Genomic DNA, 19,059 nt, shown 5'->3' with positions numbered 1-19,059 from the left:
ATACGACATATGGGAAAGGTTTCTTCCAGATAGCAGAGTGGCGCAGCGGAAGCGTGCTGGGCCCATAACCCAGAGGTCGATGGATCGAAACCATCCTCTGCTATCGAGCTGGTTATTTTTTTTCGCCCTCTCCTCTCCAGGACTGTGTTTTTATTTTAATTTTCTTCAGTAAATATAAACGCCATACTCCTACTTTTTCTTCCCTCAAAAATGCAGCTTTTAGAATCTGTTTTTGCCATCAGCGAGTGAAATGGGGCAAACAAGCGAAATGGAATAAAAAGGTACTTTAAGCCACTATGAACATTACACGTCTGGATATAGTTCACAGAGGCTACAAACTTGAGGCAGAAGTGGATTTGAGTATATTGATTGAATCAGATGGGAAAATACTGGTGCTAAGAGATCAGAAGGGAAACTGAGACAGCCTTTGCAAAGAGAGCTTAGAAAAAGAGAACAAGGGAAGTGACAGAAGAAAAGGGCCAGACCCATCCAATTTGCCCAGGTTCCCCTCATGTCTCTTCTTTACTCACAATGCAATCTCTGGCAGATTTCACAGCCACATATATAGATACATCGTAGCTGCATTTAAATCAATCACACTACTGTGGGGTTTTTTGTCTTTTCTATAATCCTGTTTCTCCCCCTTCTTACCTTCTTTTCTATTGATTAATATTTATTAGTATTTCCTCCCTTCTGTTAACTGTAAGTTATGTACGCTTTTTCTAGTCTTTTAGTGGTTACCCTAAAATTACATGCTTCCTTGAATCAGCAAAGTCAAATTTTATGTAATACTCTTACTCTACTCGTGAAAAATGCAGGAATAATTCAATTCCATTTACCACCATCACTCCAGAATTATATATATTGTTATGTAACTCTTTTAAGTATTATATTGATGTATAATTTACTACAGCAAAATACACAGATCTTAAGCCTACAGCTCGATTAATTTTGAGTAATGTAACCACCACACAGATTAACATAAAGAATACTTTAATCACTTCAAAAAATTTGCTTATACCCTTTTGCCCTCCTCCTACAGGCAATCACCATTCCGATTTTTATTATCATAATTTAGTTGTGTCTGTTCGCATAACTGGACTCACATCCTATGTGCTCTCTTTTTTTTTTTTTTTGTCTAGTTTCTTTGGCTTGACACGTTTCAATATTCTTCTATGTTTTTGCATTTATCAGTAATTTGTCCCTTTTTATTTGTGAGTAGCATTCCATTGCATAAATATTGCACAGTATATCGAGTCTCCTGTTGATGAATTCAGGACCTCCAACTGGCTGAGACACAGGCAAACACACTCGGGTTGTTTCCAGTTTGGAGCCGTTATGAATAAAGCTGCTTTGACCATTTTTGACCATGATTCTTGTGGTCAGATGCATTTGTTACTCTTGGGTAAGTGTAGGTGCATATGTTTACCGAATTTAAATTCCATATATATTTGCAATCTCACAAGACATTAATGCTTATTAATTAAATTAGTGGTCATTGAGATTTACCATTTTTAATGCTTTTTAATCCTTCCTGCATCCCCAACATTCATCTGGAATAATATGCCTTCAGAATTAGTGCCCATCTGCTGATTGCTAACTTTCTTGGTTTTGGTTTTTCTGAGTATGACTTTATTTCACCTTTGTTTTTGAAAGATATTTTCTCCAGATATAGAATTCTAGATTGGGGGTTATTTTCTTACAATACATTTACAATATTATTTTACTGTCTGTAGCTTCCATTTTTTGCTGTGAAAAAAAAGTTGTTAGTCAAATCGTTGCTTATTTGAAGTTCATCAATCCTCTTTTTTCTGACTTTTTTTTTTGGAGTATTTTAAAGATTTCATCTTTGATTTAATTTCCTGCAGTTTCCATCTGATGGGTCTGGATATGGATTTTTTTTTTAATCTTACCTGAGGTTTGTTAAACTTCTTGAATCCATGGTTTGATGTATTTCTTTTATTTTTTAAGTTTCTCAGCCATTATCTCTTTAAATATTGCTTCTACTCTATTATTTCCCTCCCTCCTGGGTGCCAAATAAAGGCATGTCAGACTTCGTACAGTATCCTTTATATCTCTAACCCTCCCTTTTACGGTTTTCATTCCTTTTTATCCATGCTTCATTCTGAGTAGCTTCTTCTGTCCTTTCTTTCAATATATAACTTACTCCTCAGTCAAATCTAACTTTTTGTTAAACCCATTGATTGGTCCTTAATTTTAACTTTTGAATATTTCAGCTCTGGATTTTCTGTTTATTTCTAGTTTATCTTACTCCTATTTTCCCCTAGGAGTGCAGCCTTTCAGGATCCTAACCCAAAATAGGAAGGTGGTTTACCAGGGTAATCATCTTTGGGGACCCTTGGATCCCAACTTTTGTCTCATTCGACCCATACAGCCTATTTTCTGCCACCAGTTCTGAAATCAGCAAATGATTTCGGGATAAACACTGGTCTCAACTCACTGCTTTTCTGTCCTTTCACGCTCTTACTGTCTTCCTAGTTCTTTGATTTTAAAAAGCATTTCATCCAACATTTGTAGTTCTTTCAGCTCAGCTCAGAGTTTGGACAAATTATTTAGTCCACTGTTGCTGAAAGAGAAGCTCAATTACTAAATTAGATTTCTTTATTTTGCAGGGAGAGGTAATCATGCTTATTTATTTATTTATTTTGTTGGAGGTACTCGGGACTGAACCCAGGGCTTCAAGCATGCTAGCTATACCCTCTACCACTGAGCTATATCCTCCCATGTTAAATTAGATTTCTAGCCTCCTCCTGAGCTCATTCCACTAATCCAATAGCTTATTGGATACCTCCACTTGTGTATCTACAGGCAGCTCAAACCCAATAAACTGAAATTGTTATCATCCCCCCAAAACCTGCTTCTTCAGCTTCTTAACTAATGGGTCAATATCACCTAGACTTCAGTTATTTGTATGCTGTCCTTGTTCCTGAAGTCCAACTGATTCTACTTACAAAACATCTCCCTGTAGTCAACAACACTGTATTACACATCTAAAATTTTGTTGAGAGGGTAGATCTCATGTTAAGTATTCTTAACACACACACACACACACACACACAGACACACAAAGGACACAAGGAAACTTGGAGGTGATAGAAATGTTTATTACCTTGATACTGTGGTGACAGTTTCATGGGTGTATGTAAAAATCCAAACTCATCAACTTGTATATACTAAATGTGCATAGCTTATGGTTTATCAATTATACCTCAATAAAACTGTTTTTTAAGACTCTCCCAATCTCTTATCTACCTCTATAGCCTCTGGAGCCCTCCTTACAGGACAAAGACATTATGCCTGTCACACAAAAGCTTGCGTGATCTGCCCTCTGCTGCCCTTTCGTGTCTCTACTCCTCAGTCATTCTTACATGCACACAGCTTATATTCTAGATCAGAGTAGAAAAAATATACTCCCCCTACAGCCAGGAATGCAAATGAGTGAACAGGGTGAATAGGAACTGTGATGAATTGGACTCATCCATTTTGAAGTAATGGATACTTGGTATCAGCTGATTGTTCATGGAGAGATGCAGGACCTGTTCTCCAATATTTCAAGATAAGTCAGAAATCCAAATATTCATGTGCAATCTACTGATTTTTAAGTGTGGGCAATTAAATAATATTATATATGTATGAGAGAGACTGCAGGTCAAACAAAACATGCCTGCCTGCTGTCTGAAGTTGGTCCATGGGCTCCCATGGACCAACTGTTTGCTCTAGACCATTAGAATATTCAAAATTCTCCTAAGTGTATGGGAAACATACTTCAATATTGTGATCTCTCTGCACAGAATACCTTTCTCATCCTCCTATCCTTGTTGAATTATTTCTCTTTGGAGATTTTCCTGGTCCCACTGCAAGCAAAATAGTCCTTTCCTAGGCCTCTTTCTGGACTTGCTGCCAGGTCCAGAGAATTTACCCATCTCTCTGATGTAGTGCTTAACTGTATTACATTACATCTATCTGTCCCAAATAGAGTTCCTCCGAGGTACGGAATATATATATATATATATATATATATATATATATATATATATATATATAACATCATCTTTACGCACTCAGCATCTGGCCTGTGCTTGACGGGTACTAGGTCCTCTGGGACTCTTGGCTGTATGAAAGAAGTTTGCTAATCTTTGGTCCTGCCTAGGTACAGTAGAGAGGTTGGCAGCGCAATATCGTCAATGACTCCAGCTGACCATTAGAGGGCAGACTAATTCCACCGGCTCTCCGGCCAGCAGCCCAGCCGTCAAGGGCCCCAAAACCCTCTCCCCAATTTTAGTCTCCAACGGGTCATTTCCAACACCGTGCCCCACCGCTCCCACAAATCCCATTCTTAATAATCCTCCTCAACACAAAGCAAACACACAAACTCTGGGAGCGGCTCTGAGGTCACACCTTTTTACCCCCTCCAGCCACCTACAAGCTCTCCCTCCCACTTCCTACAACCTTTGAGAACTAAAGAGTTAACTCTGCCCTTCCACCTAATGCTTTTCTTCGCTAATCCGCTCAATCTGGAAGCTAGGGGTGGGTGAGACCCTAGACGGACTGGTCACGGGGACCCTGGATTCATCTACTTTTAACACCTTTTTCAGAAACCGTCACCGTCCTGCCCCACCCCCAGACACACATCCACAAACTCACACCTTTTCCTGCCAAGAGCCCAAACCAGCACCTCTTTCTTCCTCAGACGGAACCAGGTAGGAGGAGCTGGACAAGGTGGGACGCAAGAGGCCCTCGGTTGCTCCCACACATATCTCTGTTAAGTTACCTTCCCATCTTGGCGAGTGAGCCCCTTCAAGCGGGTGCCGCTTCTCAGAGTAGGAAGGCATTTGGCCACCGAGAAGTAGTTAGAGGGTCTAACGGGAAGCGCACGGGATGGGGGGCGCGGGAGGGCCCGCGATTTCAGGGCGGGGAGGAAGGAGTTAAAGATGCAGGATAGGCAATAAGGTCTGGGAGTCTGGGAGGGGAAGCGGCGGGGAGGGAGGGTTAGGAGATTGGCTTGGGTCCTCCCCAGTCTGCGCCGGACAGCGGGAGACTTGGGCCGGCCGGACGCCCCTTCTGGCACATTCCCTGGGCCAGGCGCTCACGCACACATACAAACACTCACACTGCCCTTTCCCTCCCTCGCGCCCTCTTCCATCCTTCTCCGAGCGCTCACTCGCGCTCCCTTTTTCTCTCTAATACATAAGCGCGCACATTCACACTCTCTCTCTCTCTCTCTCACACACACACACACACACGCTCTCACTCACACACACACACACACACACACACACACGCTTTCACACTCGGGTCCCGTCGGCCCCGGCGCTCTCCTCGCACCCACCTGCTCCGCAGCGCCCTCGGCGGGCGCACCCCTCGATCGCGCGCCCTTGGCGCTCCCGGAGCGGACAGTCTCAGCCAGAGAGGGCGGCGTGCCCTGGGGGTGAGCGCCCCCGCCCCTCTCCTCCTCCCTCCCACTGGGACGCTCCCGGTGCCCAGGACCCGCCACTGAGCCGGAGGGGACCGAGGAGGCCATGGTGGGAGAGCTCGCTCGCCGCGGTGCCCGCTGAGGCCATGCCGCGCCCCGGGCGCCCCTCCGGCGCCCGCTTGCGCCTGCTGCTGCTCCTGCCGCCTTTGCTGCTGCTCCCGGGCGGCTACGCGGGCAACCTGACAGTGGCCGTGGTGCTGCCGTTGGCCAACACTTCGTACCCGTGGTCTTGGGCGCGCGTGGGACCCGCGGTGGAGCTGGCCCTGGCCCGGGTGAAGGCGCGCCCGGACTTGCTGCCGGGCTGGACAGTCCGCACGGTGCTGGGGAGCAGCGAGAGCGCGCTGGGCGTCTGCTCCGACACCGCCGCGCCCCTCGCCGCGGTGGACCTCAAGTGGGAGCACAACCCGGCGGTGTTCCTGGGCCCGGGCTGCGTGTACGCCGCCGCGCCTGTGGGCCGCTTCACCGCGCACTGGCGGGTGCCGCTGCTGACCGCCGGCGCCCCGGCGCTGGGCTTCGGGGCCAAGGACGAGTACGCGCTGACCACCCGTGCGGGGCCCAGCCACGCCAAACTGGGCGATTTCGTGGCGGCGCTGCACCGACGGCTGGGCTGGGAGCGCCAGGCGCTCGTGCTCTACGCCTACCAGCCCGGCGACGACCAGTCCTGCTTCTTCGTCGTGGAGGGGCTGTACATGCGGGTCCGCGACCGCCTCAACATCACCGTGGACCACCTGGAGTTCGCCGAGGGCGACCGCGACCACTACACCATGCTGCTGCGGACCGTGCGGCGCAAAGGCCGAGGTGAGCGGCGGGCACAGCCGTCCCGCCGCTTTGCCCCCGGGCCTTCTCCGGGATGTCCTCTCTCGTCTCCGGGCCAGACTTCTCCTCGAGGCCCCTCATTGCTCTCTCAGCCTCCTCCGCCCTTTCCACCTCTTGAGTTTCTATTTCTCTCTCCACCTCGCCACCCCTCTTCTCGTTCCTACTCTCTCCTCTCTTCTCACCGCCCCACTCCCAACCTTCTTCCCACAGGTTCCTCCCGAGTTAACAGGAGGGAGAAAATGGCTCTAGGCATCTTGGCACTTAGTTGGCCCCCGGCTTAGTTCCTATCCCTTTGCTCTCCTCCATTTTCCATTTCTTCCCAACAGCATTCTCCCCTCCTCCATCTTCCCTTCTCGTTGCTCCCACACACAGTGCTCCCTCCCCTCTTCCAGTCCCCTCTCCAGCTGACCGTCCTCTGCTCTCCCCTCTCCTGACCTCACCTTTCCCACTTTAAGCTCCACAATTCCGGCTCTCCCTATCTGTGCCCCTTTGTCCTTCCTCCTTCTCCCTCCCTTCTCCATCTCTCTCCTGCCGAAGCCTAGCCTGAGCCAGGAGTTGCGCTTAACTACAGCAGGGTCTTTGAACATCCTCCCCTGGGTGACCCCGTGTCTGTTCCAGCTTCCCACTCCCTGAAACCTACGCTTCTCTCTGACCCCTCTTCCTCCCCAGTTATCTACATCTGCAGCTACCCAGATACCTTCAGAACCCTGATGCTTCTGGCCCTGGAAGCTGGCTTGAGTGGGGAGGAGTATGTTTTCTTCCACCTGGACCTCTTCGGGCAAAGCCTACAAGGTGGACATGGCCTTGCTCCCCGCAGGCCCTGGGAGAGAGGGGATGGGCAGGATGTCAGTGCCCACCAGGCCTTTCAGGTGGGTGTCCAGGTTGGAAGCCAAGGCTGTGGGACTCTGGGCTGGTGGCATGTTGTTTCTGGGTCCTGAGTCCTGGGTCCCTCAGTGTCTGAAATGGTTCTAGAAAAGAGGTTCTTGATGCTCATAGGGAGCCAGGTGGCAAAGGGCAGGGGGCTAAGATGAGAGTGTGTACAGAGGGCCAGGGGACTTCAGAGCCAGGAGGCTAAAAACATGCATGGATGTGCTTGAGGTGGGAGGATATTCAAGTCCCACAGACCATCAGGACTTGGAGAAGCCATCCCAGTGCATCCCCTGCTTTGAAGGAGGCAGCACCTCATGAAGGACATAGGGTCCCATTAGACCTTGAACTAAGCCGAGATGCAGCTCCGGGAGGTGGGCACTCAGGGTACTGGGAGGACTGGAGTCAGCACCCATCTCTCCCCTCTCCATCGATCCCCTTCCTCAGGCTGCCAAAATCATTACATATAAAGAGCCAGATAATCCTGAGTACCTGGAATTCTTGCTGAAGCTAAAACACGTGGCCCGTGAGCAGTTCAACTTCACCATGGACGATGGCCTGGTAGGAGCTGGTCCTGGGACCCTCCATCATAGACCTCCAGCCCCTACTTCACCACCCGCTGCCAGTCTCCACCCTGCTCGCCCAGCCATCCCTGTATTCCCAGGTCTCCCATTCTTTCCCTTCACATTGTTCCCGTATCTCTCTTGATAATGGAGGGGGACACTGAAAGTTGTTCAACTTCTGAAACTCGCATCCTTATCAGTAAAATGACGCTGATACGTCCTGCCCTATCTGCCTATCCGGATTCAGAAGCAGTGATACATGCAGAGGCATCTTATAAGTAGTAAAATCTCTTTGTCGTGTGAGGGTGTTTTCTCCCACCCTCTTCCACGTTCCCAGTGCCTCCCACCCCTCCCCCACATTGCCTCACTCTGTGCCCTTCATCCATCCCACTCCAGCCCAGCTCTGCTTGCCCCTGCAGGTGAACACCATCCCAGCATCCTTCCACGATGGGCTCCTGCTGTATGTCCAGGCAGTGACAGAGACTCTAGCACATGGGGGAGCTGTCACCGATGGGGAGGGCATCACTCAGCGGATGTGGAACCGAAGTTTCCAAGGTCAGGACCTGGAGGTGGCAGGAATGGGCCACCTTGGGGGTGTCCCAGGCAGGAGGCCTTAAGAAGCCTCTAGCCCTGCAGTGCAGGCAGTCACTCACCCACGCCAGTCTCTTCCTCTCTTCTATAAGGAACCTCTGCAGCTGCCTTTGGACGTCTTTCCTGTCTCCCTAGTTCCATCAAGGAGTCCTCCTAGGCGATGGGGGTATAGTTCAGCGGTAGGGCTTGTGCTTAGCATGCGTAAGGTCCTGGGTTCAATCCCCAGTACCTCCATTAAATAAATAAATCTAATTATCCCCCCTCCCCCCAAAAAAGAATTCCTCCTAAGTGCACAACCCCTGTCTGGGTTACACACATATATAAAATACATGTATGTATATGGAGGGCAAGACAGAGAAGATCAAAAGATGGAGATGAAGTGCATGGTTCCTGAACCTTCACTCTCTCAAAACACAGCTATGTTCCTCCGTACCCCCCAGGTGTGACAGGATACCTGAAAATGGACAGCAATGGTGATCGGGAGACCGACTTCTCCCTCTGGGATATGGATCCCGAGACTGGAGCCTTCAGGGTAAGGCTGTGCCCCCCCCCCCCAGAAAACAGTGCCAACTGGTAATGACATCTCCACCTCCCATGTGTCCTGCAGCCCAGCCAGGGCATCTGTGTACTCTGTAGTCACCCTGCCATGCTTGGTCACTTACAGAGAGCCCTGGCCAATCTGGGCGAGGAACCAGGATGATAGGGACTCATAGGCATTACCCTTGGGGAACCTTGTGTCTAAGGAGGGAGCACAGCCCTGCCCTGTGGAAGATTTGTGTTTCTGAAGGTAGGCAGGATCCGCCTCAGCAGAGACAGGCTGACTCAGGGCCATGATAAATGCACATTGTACAGCTCCATAAGTGCATCTAGGAACAGGAGGAGATTGAAGCCACAGGCATCAGGGAGCAGATCATCCAGGAAGGCTTCCTGGAGGAGGAGTACATGGATTAGGCCTCGGAATGCGGACTGAGAACGGTGCCTTTTCTGTATTATATGTGCTTCGATCCAAGATTACAAACTCCCTGAATGTAAGGCTGTGATTCTGTCCTGAGTTTTCTTTAGAAAGCCCTTGAGTCATCTTCAAGTTTGTCTACTCTGGGGCACCCTTGGGGCATGAGTGTGAGGCTCTCTGTACCCAGTCACAGCAGGGGCTCGGTGCACAGTTGACACCCACACACAGTCCCTGGCAGTAGAGATGGAGTAGGTGGGAGGCAAGACTGATCCACTGAACAAGAGGCCTCACCAATGGCCCTTGCTCATCCACCACTCCTGCCCTCCGACAGGTTGTTCTGAACTTCAATGGGACTTCCCAAGAGCTGCTGACCACGTCAGGGTGCAAACTACACTGGCCCCTGGGATACCCACCTCCTGATGTCCCCAAATGTGGCTTTGACAACGAGGACCCAGCCTGCAATCAAGGTGAATGCCACTTTTTTTGGGCCTCCATTCTGGAGACATCACACTCTTCCTGCTTAGGGAATCAAATAGGTGCTTCTTTCCCACACTGAGGGTTTCCTGGAGAGATTTCTGCCTTTTTCTTCCCTTCATCCATCATCTGAGTTCACTGATTGACTATTAGAAGGTTCTCCATCCTGCCGTTTAATGTCTAACCAAAAATCTCTCTTGCTGTAACTCGGACTCTCCCCTGCAGACCACTTTTCCACCCTGGAAGTGTTGGCTTTGGTGGGCAGCCTCTCCCTGCTCAGCATTCTGATCATCTCCTTCTTCATCTACAGGTGAGCTGGGGTTGAGGCCGGTCGGTGATTGAGGCTAGGAGACCTGGAGAACCAATAGCAGAGGAGGTGGCAGGGGCCCAGATGGAAGAGAGCAGGGCGAAGGGACAGCACAGCAAGGCCGAGGAAGATGGGGGAGAAGAGAGGACACCAGGAAGAGAGAAGGAGGAGACGACAGGGAGGATCTGGGGGATCCAGAAGGGGCAGAGCAGTTGGGGGAGTGGCATCATAGGGGTGTGGATTGTGGCCTGAGGCTGGTTTATCCTCCCTTCCTGCTCACGCAGACCAGATGGGCAGCAGTGGTTCAGCACCTGTGGGACTGGATTTTAACTGAGAGGGGATGATGGCTCTCCTGTGTACTGGGTGCTGAACCCTTGAACCCAGAGTGGAGGAGAGAGATAAGGAAGCTTCATTCCTGCCTTCCAGTGGGTAGCTGGAAAATGCAGGAAAAGTTAACAGAGGGAAGCAAGACAGGAGGGAAGAAAATTAATGCTAGTCAAGCATTTACTGTGTGCCAGCCATCTCCACAAGACATTTCTTTTCATTCTTATAACAATGCTTTGAAATAAATAATTTCCAAATGAGGATGTTTGGGTGTCAGAACATAAGACTCAGAGAAGTGAAATGACTACCCCAAGGTCGCCAGTGAGGCAGAATTTCACCCAAGCCTCCTGACTCTCAGGCGAGAGGGTGTAATTCCCTCATCCATCTCTTAGCACCTGCCATGATCCCAGGGCGCTGAGGAGGGGCTGCTGAGCGCCCCCACCTTGGGTCAGGGGCTCAGACTGGGGCTCAGATGCAGGTTTCATGCCCCAGGAAGATGCAGCTGGAAAAGGAACTGGCCTCAGAGCTGTGGCGCGTGCGCTGGGAGGACCTGCAGCCCAGCAGTCTTGAGAGGCACCTCCGGAGTGCCGGCAGCCGGCTGACCCTGAGTGGGGTAAGAACTGCAGGACTGGGGGTAAGCGGGCAGAGCTGGGTACAGTGTGGGCGCAGTGCCTGATGGGTAGGGTAGAGAGCAGGATTCTAGCCCCAGTTCTGCCTTCATTTGCTGTGTGACCTTGGGCAAGTCACACTCCCTCTCTAAGACTACTTCAGGTGTTAATTACATCGATGAGCCTCCCTCACAAGACTCTTTCAAAGGTCAGAGATAGCATATATGAACATACGTTTTTAAAAAGGAGAATAATATACTCACAGATATAGAAAACACACATATAGTTACCAAAGGGGAAAGGGGGAGGGATAAATTAGGAGTTTGGGATTAACAGATACACACTACTATATGTGAAATAGATAAATAAGGACCTACTGTATGGCATGGGGAACTATATTCAATATCTTGTAATAACCTTTAATGGAAAAGAAATCTGAAAGGCCCATGGGCTGACCATCCCTCCTGCACTTCCTCCCTTCAGAGGGGCTCCAATTATGGCTCCCTGATGACCACAGAGGGCCAGTTCCAAATCTTTGCCAAGACAGCATATTATAAGGTGGGTCTGGGGAAAGACCACTGGTCCTCAGGACTGGGGCAGGGCAGTGCTCTGATGGGGGACTGAGGAGGGTCACAGGGGCCAGGGTGGGCTGTCAGGAGGGGTGGAGTTCCCAGTGCTGGGCCATCTCCTCACAGTGACCATCTTCATTCCTTGCCCAGGGTAACCTCGTGGCTGTGAAACGTGTGAACCGTAAACGCATTGAGCTGACGCGGGAAGTCCTGTTTGAGCTGAAGCATGTAATGTCGGGGAGCAAGGCAGTGGCCTGGGGGAGAATCTGGGGACACGGGGGTGGTTGGCCAACAGAACTGGTATGGAGGGACCACAGGGTGTCCTAGGAAAGGGTGGGCACTGCAGCCCTGGGATGGGCCATTGCGTGTTGTGGGAGCAAGTGGGGAGAAAGAGATACTGGAGACATCATAGGAGGTGGGGGGCTTAGGAAGCAGAGGGAGTGGGGAGCAGATTCCAGGGGAAAGTTTCTTTAGAACATGAGTGGGAATCAGCAGGGAATGTTCTAGAATGTCTGCAGAGAATGAATAGGGACTTAAGAAGAGTGAGGGGGTCCCGTGAGGGTGGGGAGCAACTTGATGAGGATTGAGGTCTCTATCAGGCTCTGATGCTGGCTCTCACCTGCAGATGCGGGATGTGCAGAATGAACACCTGACCAGGTTTGTGGGGGCCTGCACTGACCCCCCCAACATCTGTATCCTCACAGAGTACTGTCCCCGTGGGAGCCTGCAGGTGAGGGGACAAAGGGGTGTCAAGAAACCTGGGTGTAGCCCTAGGTCTGCCCCTGACTGGCCATAAGGCCCTTGACAAGCCACTTCCTCTTTCTGACCTTAATTTTCCTCATCTGTAAAATGGGAGTAGGGAAGAGGGTGGTGGCACTAGAGTAAACCCAAAGCTTTGTCCCCTTCTGCCAGCTTATGTCAATGGGACCCCTGCACTCCTCCTCCTGGGGGCATCTGCAGGGCACAGGACTGACTCTCACTGCCCAGCAGGACATTCTGGAGAATGAGAGCATCACCCTGGACTGGATGTTCCGGTACTCACTCACCAATGACATCGTCAAGGTAGGCCCCAAAGAGCCCAATGGATGTGGGGGGCAAGGGCCAGGCAGGCTTCTCCCCTAGCCTGGCCGTGATTGGAGGTCCCACTCATGCCTGAGACCCCTGCCCCCCAAATTTCCCAGGGTATGCTGTTCCTACACAATGGGGCCATTTGCTCCCATGGGAACCTCAAGTCATCCAACTGCGTGGTAGATGGGCGCTTCGTGCTCAAGATCACTGACTACGGGCTGGAGAGCTTCAGGGACCCGGAGCCAGAGCAAGGACACACCCTTTATGCCAGTGAGCCCCGCCCTGACTCTGACCCCTAACACTGCCCCCAGCACAGCCTGATAGGGAGACTGATGCCTGGCCTCTGATGGGCTCAAGCCCACCTTTCCTGACTCTAGGCTCAGTTCGTCATCAGTAGAAAGGGGAGGCAGACGGCAGGTTCAAGGCCTCCTCCAGCTCCAGCATCCTGTGTGATGTCTCCAGATCAGTCCCAGACACATCCTCCAGGGTCCTGTTTCCCCTCACCCCTTAGCTTTGGGGCCCTTCACTCTGTGACTCCTGACCTCTGACCCACAGAAAAGTTGTGGACCGCCCCAGAGCTCCTGCGAATGGCCTCACCCCCTGCCCGGGGCTCCCAGGCTGGTGACGTGTACAGCTTTGGGATCATCCTTCAGGAGATTGCCCTGAGGAGTGGTGTCTTCCATGTGGAAGGTTTGGACCTCAGTCCCAAAGGTGAGAGGACCATGCTCTCCCCTAGTGCCATCACACTCAACCAACCCCTGCCCCAGAGACAGGGGCCCCTGGAAACGCCACCACCTTTTGCTCCACTGCTGCCAGTGACTCTGGTCCAGTTCCCTACAGGGTTCCCCTGCCCTGTGTCCCAGTCCTGGACCACCCCATCCCATCCCTCAGCAGGCCCTAGGCTGACCCCACCCCTCAGCCCCTCTCCCCCACCACACAGAGATCATCGAGCGCGTGACTCGGGGCGAGCAGCCCCCCTTCCGGCCCTCCCTGGCCCTGCAGAGTCACCTGGAGGAACTGGGGCAGCTGATGCAGCGGTGCTGGGCCGAGGACCCACAGGAGCGGCCACCCTTCCAACAGATTCGCCTGATGCTGCGCAAATTTAATAGGTCACTGGTGTTAGTCCTGCATCCTCCCAGCCGCCTCTACCCACCCACAACTGCCACGTACCCCACGTTTAAGTCTTATTCCTACAGTGGCAGAGCCCTCACACAGTTCCCCGGCACCCAGCCTACTCCAGCACAGACTCACAGCCCCCTTTGTGAACACTGTATGACCCAGCTGTCCCTGCAGTCCCCTACATCTCATAACCCTCTCCCCGACCGGCATCGCCACTCACCTGCCCCTACGCCATCAGCCTTCAGTGGCGTGCAGAGTAAATGGCCTCTGCCTCTTCCCTCCACCTCTCTGCCTTCCACAGGAGCTCCCATCGCACGCTTTGATCTCCCTTTCCTGGTGTGCCCTGTAGGGGCCCTGTCTCTCCAGACACACCCCTCTGCCAGCCTGTGTGCCCTCACTCTGTTCTCAATTGATCCCTGGCCCTTTCTGCCTCCTCCCCCTTCTTCTAACCCACTTGTGTTCAACAAAGGTGAACAAAATAGCCAATAAGTCTGAAACGTCACAGTTGACCCTGGAGTCTTGGATGAATTGAACTTTCCTCCTACCCTTTTCCCACGCCACTCCCATCGTGCTGTGCCCACTACCCTGACCCTCCCCAGGGGCCCCACAGCAATCAGTCGCAGGGTGGGCTGACACTAAGTCGGGGGTGGGTCCGTGCGGGGCGGGGGGGTGTCTTCAGGGCAGGGTGCGCTGCTCCTCTTACCACGTGGCCGCCCTCAGGGGGAGCAGCAGCAACATCCTGGACAACCTGCTGTCCCGCATGGAGCAGTACGCCAACAACCTGGAGGAGCTGGTGGAGGAGCGGACCCAGGCCTACCTGGAGGAGAAGCGCAAGGCGGAGGCCCTGCTCTACCAGATTCTGCCTCAGTGAGTGCCCGCGTCCGGTGCTCCCGCAGCCCCTGCCCCAGCCCTACCTCACCTTCTGATCCTGCACCTGTCCCTGACCCCTCAGCTCAGTGGCTGAGCAGCTGAAGCGCGGGGAGACCGTCCAGGCCGAAGCCTTTGACAGCGTTACTATCTACTTCAGTGACATTGTGGGTTTCACAGCCCTGTCAGCGGAGAGCACGCCCATGCAGGTAAGTCAGGGACAGCCACAGTGCCAGAGCAGCCAGGGGTGTGGCTTAGCATCTCCATCCCATAGACCTGCCTTCTGGGTCAGCTTTTTCCACCAGAGCCCAGGTGAGTTCCTTTACTCCCCACCCCTTCTCTTCTTTTCCAGGTGGTGACCCTGCTCAACGACCTGTACACTTGCTTTGATGCCGTCATAGACAACTTTGATGTATACAAGGTGAGTAAAGATGGGAAGGGACACACAGACGTGGACAGTCATGGAAAAGTGTAGGGCAGAATGACATAGTCTTAAAAGATAAGACCAAGGGACATGGGCAAGGACAGTGTCACAGGGAGACCCAGGTCGGGCAGAAAAGCTGCGCGGGCTGTGAGGGATGAGCAAACACAGTGGCTAGCAGATGAGGGGACAGGAGGACAGGACACACAGTGTAGAGGCAGCACGGGGAAGAGAAAGTTCCAGGCCTCAGGCCCTGCACCCTCTCGCGGCTGACCCTCACAGGTGGAGACAATCGGCGACGCCTACATGGTGGTGTCGGGGCTCCCGGTGCGGAATGGGAGGCTGCACGCCCCCGAGGTGGCCCGCATGGCCCTGGCGCTGCTGGACGCCGTGCGCTCCTTCCGCATCCGCCACAGGCCTCAGGAGCAGCTGCGCTTGCGCATCGGCATCCACACAGGTGAGGCCGCCCACGGCGCAGGGAGGGCTGGAGACCAGGCCCAGCCCCTCTCCAGCACCCCTCACACCTCCCTCACCACCAGTGCGCATACGCGCGCGCACCTGCGTTCCCTCGGGCCGCAGATCCCACCTGCTGTCTCTCCTGGAGCGCCCTAGCCCTGTCCCATAGCGACCCTCCATTCCTCCCGCCTATCTCCCTTAACACCCCTTCCACCCACTCGCTGATGGGCTTCCGCTCCCTCCAGGACCCGTTTGTGCTGGTGTAGTGGGGCTGAAGATGCCCCGTTACTGTCTCTTTGGGGACACAGTCAACACGGCCTCAAGAATGGAGTCTAATGGGGAAGGTATGCTGGGTCCTCTTGGCGGGCTGGGGAGGGCAGGGTCGCTGTAGCTCCTGGCAGCTGGAGCCTATCCAATCCCTGTTCTCTCTCCTCCCAGGCCCCCTCTCATAAGGGTTCAACCCGGCCAGATCACCTCAAATCTAATCAGAGACTCAGGTCCCAGCTGTGCCTTCTTGCCAAATGACTGAAAAGTCTTCCCAGGCCAATGTCCGGCAGTTCTCAGCAGGAATCTTACCTTTAGGGCCCTCTTGGGTGTGGTAACGAGGGCTTCAGAGCAGCCCACTTGGGTGTGCATCTCAGCTCTACAACTGACACAGCTGTGTGTCAAATTGCTACACCTCCCTGACCCTTGGTTTTCCTTGTCTGTAAAATGAGAATTAAATACCTACCTCAGAGGAGTTATTTAAGAAAGCCATGTATCATGACCAGCACATACGTGTCATCCAGCTTTTCTGAGCCTCAGCCGTTTATCTGTAAAATGAGGCCTGTCTCAGGGTTGTAAAAACCGTAGGCCAACCCTTGGAACACAGTGGGTGCCTAATAAATGCTTGTTCCCACCCTCTTCTTTGGGCTTGCTTCCTATTGATCTACCTCCTGCTGTATTCAACACAATTCAATTCGGTAAGCATTCACTGAGCAGCTCCTGAGTCCCAGGCCCTGGAATACTGAGACCGCCCAGAGCACCGTTTGCTGGGGAGCCCGTGCAGACCCGGGCAAGCCTCCTGGCGGGAGCAGGGCTACCTGGGAGTCCAGAGCGGGTGTGGTTCAGCAGATAGTCCCTGGGGAGCTGAGCTGGGGGCTGCTGGAGAAGGAGAAAGCTTCTCACTGGGGTCTAGTCCTGAAGGAGCACATTCTCAGAAACGGCTTAACAGCAGAGCAAGGCCTCCATGATGCAGACCCCAGGAGTGGTAGGGGCGAGGTCAGAGGGAGGTCGGAGAAGGGGTGTGGGGAGGAGTCAGTCAGGAGTCAGGAGGCCTGGGGCCAACCTCAGCAGCTTGGGCAGCTCTCCTCCCCCAGGCCTGGGTCCCCTCAGCCCGAAAATGAGGGTGTTGAGCTAAATAACAGGGATAGCGACTGCTTACATACAGTGCCACCTACATGCTGGATTCTATTTACATGGTCGATGAGTAACGTTACATGCAATCCTCACGAGGCTTTGAGATGGGTCTTGTCGCTATCAGCATTTTGTAGACTAGGAGAGTGAGGCACAGAGCGTTGCTATTACTTCCCCAAGCAAGTGTCCAAGCTGGGATCCGTACCAGGCAGAGCAGGCTCCGACGTCTGAGCTCCTGACCGCTCTGCTCTGCTGTCTGTCTAGAGCCTGGTAACACTCTGAAGTGCGGTCCAGTAGAACTTTCTGCAGTAATGGCAATGTCCTACAATCTGTGCGGTCCAGCATAGCAGCCTCTGTTACAGGGGGCTACGGGTCACGTGAAATGGAGTCATAAATCTGAGGCACTGCATTTCAAACTGTATTTAGGGAATAGCATGTGACTAGTGGCTATAATGGGGACAGCATGACTCGAGGGTTCTTAGGGAGAGGCCGATGTGGTGGGACACCACATGGAGGGGGTGGGACTCTGAATTAGGAGGCTTTCTGGGCCAAAGGGAGGAGGGAGAGCATCTTTCTACCCCCATGGTCCCTGATCGCCTACTCTCAACTCTTGCATCTCTCATCTCCCTTCTCCTCCCTTCTCCTACCCAGCCCTGAAGATCCACTTGTCTTCTGAGACCAAGGCTGTCCTGGAAGAGTTTGGTGGTTTCGAGCTGGAGCTTCGAGGGGATGTAGAAATGAAGGTATGGAAGGAAGCCCATGCCCTCACCACACCTGGGGGTCCCAGAGGGGCTTCCCTCCCTCAGACCCCTTCTCAAGCAGCCAACCCCACTCTCATCATTTGGGAAAGGGGGCATGTCACTCCCCACCCCAACCTCCTCTTTTTCCCTCCAGGGCAAAGGCAAAGTTCGGACCTACTGGCTCCTGGGGGAGCGGGGGAGTAGCACGCGGGGCTGACCTGCCTCCCTCCTGGCCTTTCACACCTCACTTCCCAGAGCCAGAGGTGACAGTTAGGTGCCAGGCCTCAGCCTCACCCACAGCAGCCCCACCATTGCCAAAGAAGTAGTTTCCACAGTTCAGGTGTGCTGACCTCGGTGGAGACACCAGATATTACCTCTGGAAGAGGACTGGTTTGGGGGAGATCCTGGAGCTCACAGGACTGGACCAGAACTCCCAGTCACGCCCAGCAACACACATAGGCACACGCACCCGCTCTCCACCCTGACTCAGGCCCAGCCAGGCTGGGGTGTGGATTCCTGGGTCCCCCTGCCCTTCCCTGTTCCCTCCTCCTGCAACCTTGCTGCGCTGTGACTTTTATGAGGAGGGGGAAGAGCCCCCAAGGGGGAACAGGAAAGGACGTTAGGTGAATCTAGGGGGCGAGAGGAGTCCACACCTGGGCCGAGCCCACAGGGGCCGCAAACACCCCCTGTGCCCTACTGCCCAACAGTGCACAGGGGACAAGGGGCAGGCACGGGGGCTGTGGGCCTGTAGGCCTTGATTCTCCTGTGAATGGAGACCATTAAAATCTTTATTCCAGTGAGAGTGTCTTTTCTTGAGGGAGAGAGGGTTGCCAGAAAACAGCTATATTCCCCACCCTCTACTTCAAACAAGACATGTTTCTCAAGGTGGGAATGCAGTATCTGAAAAAGGCGCGGTTCCCCTTCCACTCTGAGGAGTGAAACAGCGTAAGGATTATCCCTGCCAGGCCAACGCTGTTGTTGGTCTCAGGACCACAGCCACCCCCTTAAGAATTACTGAGGGCCCCCAAGAGCTTTTGTTTCTGTGGGTGACAGCTATCAACATATTCTGTATTAGAAATTAAAACAAATCTTTATTACTCACTTAAAGTAACTATAATAAACCCCTCACATGGTAATCTTTTGCTGCTTTATAAAGGACTTTCTTAAGAGAAACTGATTTTTTTGGAAGACTACCAGGTCTAGTTGGGTGCTACTGCCTTGATTTATGCTAAGACACCAGCAGGTTTACCCCCATTGTTTTTGCACCATCAGTGTAAATACCAACACAGTCAATAAGGCAAATAATCCATCAGCAGGATTATAAAAGTCCGTTTGACCTCATCCATCCCCTGAAAGGATCTTGGAGACTCACCAAATCCGTGGGCTGCAATTTGAGAACTGCTGTGTTACCCAATGCCCAGCATGCAG

General features: G+C 52.5%; 1 protein-coding gene and 1 non-coding gene across 6 annotated transcripts; both read left to right on the top strand.

The window, feature by feature from the left end:
- The first annotated feature begins 31 nt into the window (after positions 1 to 31).
- TRNAM-CAU (transfer RNA methionine (anticodon CAU)) lies at positions 32 to 103 on the top strand. Its single transcript has one exon. It is a non-coding gene; the product is annotated as a tRNA-Met (tRNA).
- A 5,106-nt stretch (positions 104 to 5,209) lies between these two features.
- Positions 5,210 to 18,767, top strand: NPR1 (natriuretic peptide receptor 1). Of its 5 annotated transcripts, none has more exons than XM_072946519.1 (22): positions 5,210 to 6,292; positions 6,980 to 7,179; positions 7,625 to 7,738; positions 8,160 to 8,295; positions 8,772 to 8,863; positions 9,615 to 9,750; positions 9,983 to 10,067; positions 10,881 to 11,001; positions 11,480 to 11,554; positions 11,716 to 11,793; positions 12,191 to 12,295; positions 12,478 to 12,627; positions 12,747 to 12,903; positions 13,189 to 13,344; positions 13,574 to 13,742; positions 14,473 to 14,619; positions 14,705 to 14,828; positions 14,972 to 15,040; positions 15,323 to 15,497; positions 15,742 to 15,840; positions 17,543 to 17,634; positions 17,786 to 18,767. In XM_072946519.1, exons 1-22 carry the CDS (start codon positions 5,581 to 5,583, stop codon positions 17,846 to 17,848), a joined length of 3,255 nt encoding a protein of 1,084 aa, XP_072802620.1. In that variant the 5' UTR covers positions 5,210 to 5,580; the 3' UTR covers positions 17,849 to 18,767. The 5 variants fall into 5 exon arrangements, with proteins under 5 accessions (XP_072802620.1, XP_006214780.2, XP_031544871.2 ...); XM_006214718.4 differs by having other exon boundaries at positions 5,211 to 6,292; positions 12,556 to 12,627; XM_031689011.2 differs by having other exon boundaries at positions 5,446 to 6,292; positions 12,553 to 12,627.
- Positions 18,768 to 19,059: the final 292 nt, after the last annotated feature.

The sequence above is a fragment of the Vicugna pacos genome, chromosome 21 (assembly GCF_048564905.1).
Source record: "Vicugna pacos chromosome 21, VicPac4, whole genome shotgun sequence".
Classification (NCBI taxonomy): Eukaryota; Metazoa; Chordata; class Mammalia; order Artiodactyla; family Camelidae; genus Vicugna; species Vicugna pacos.
Note: the sequence above shows the minus strand (reverse complement) of the source record. Positions and strands in the feature narration are given on the sequence as shown.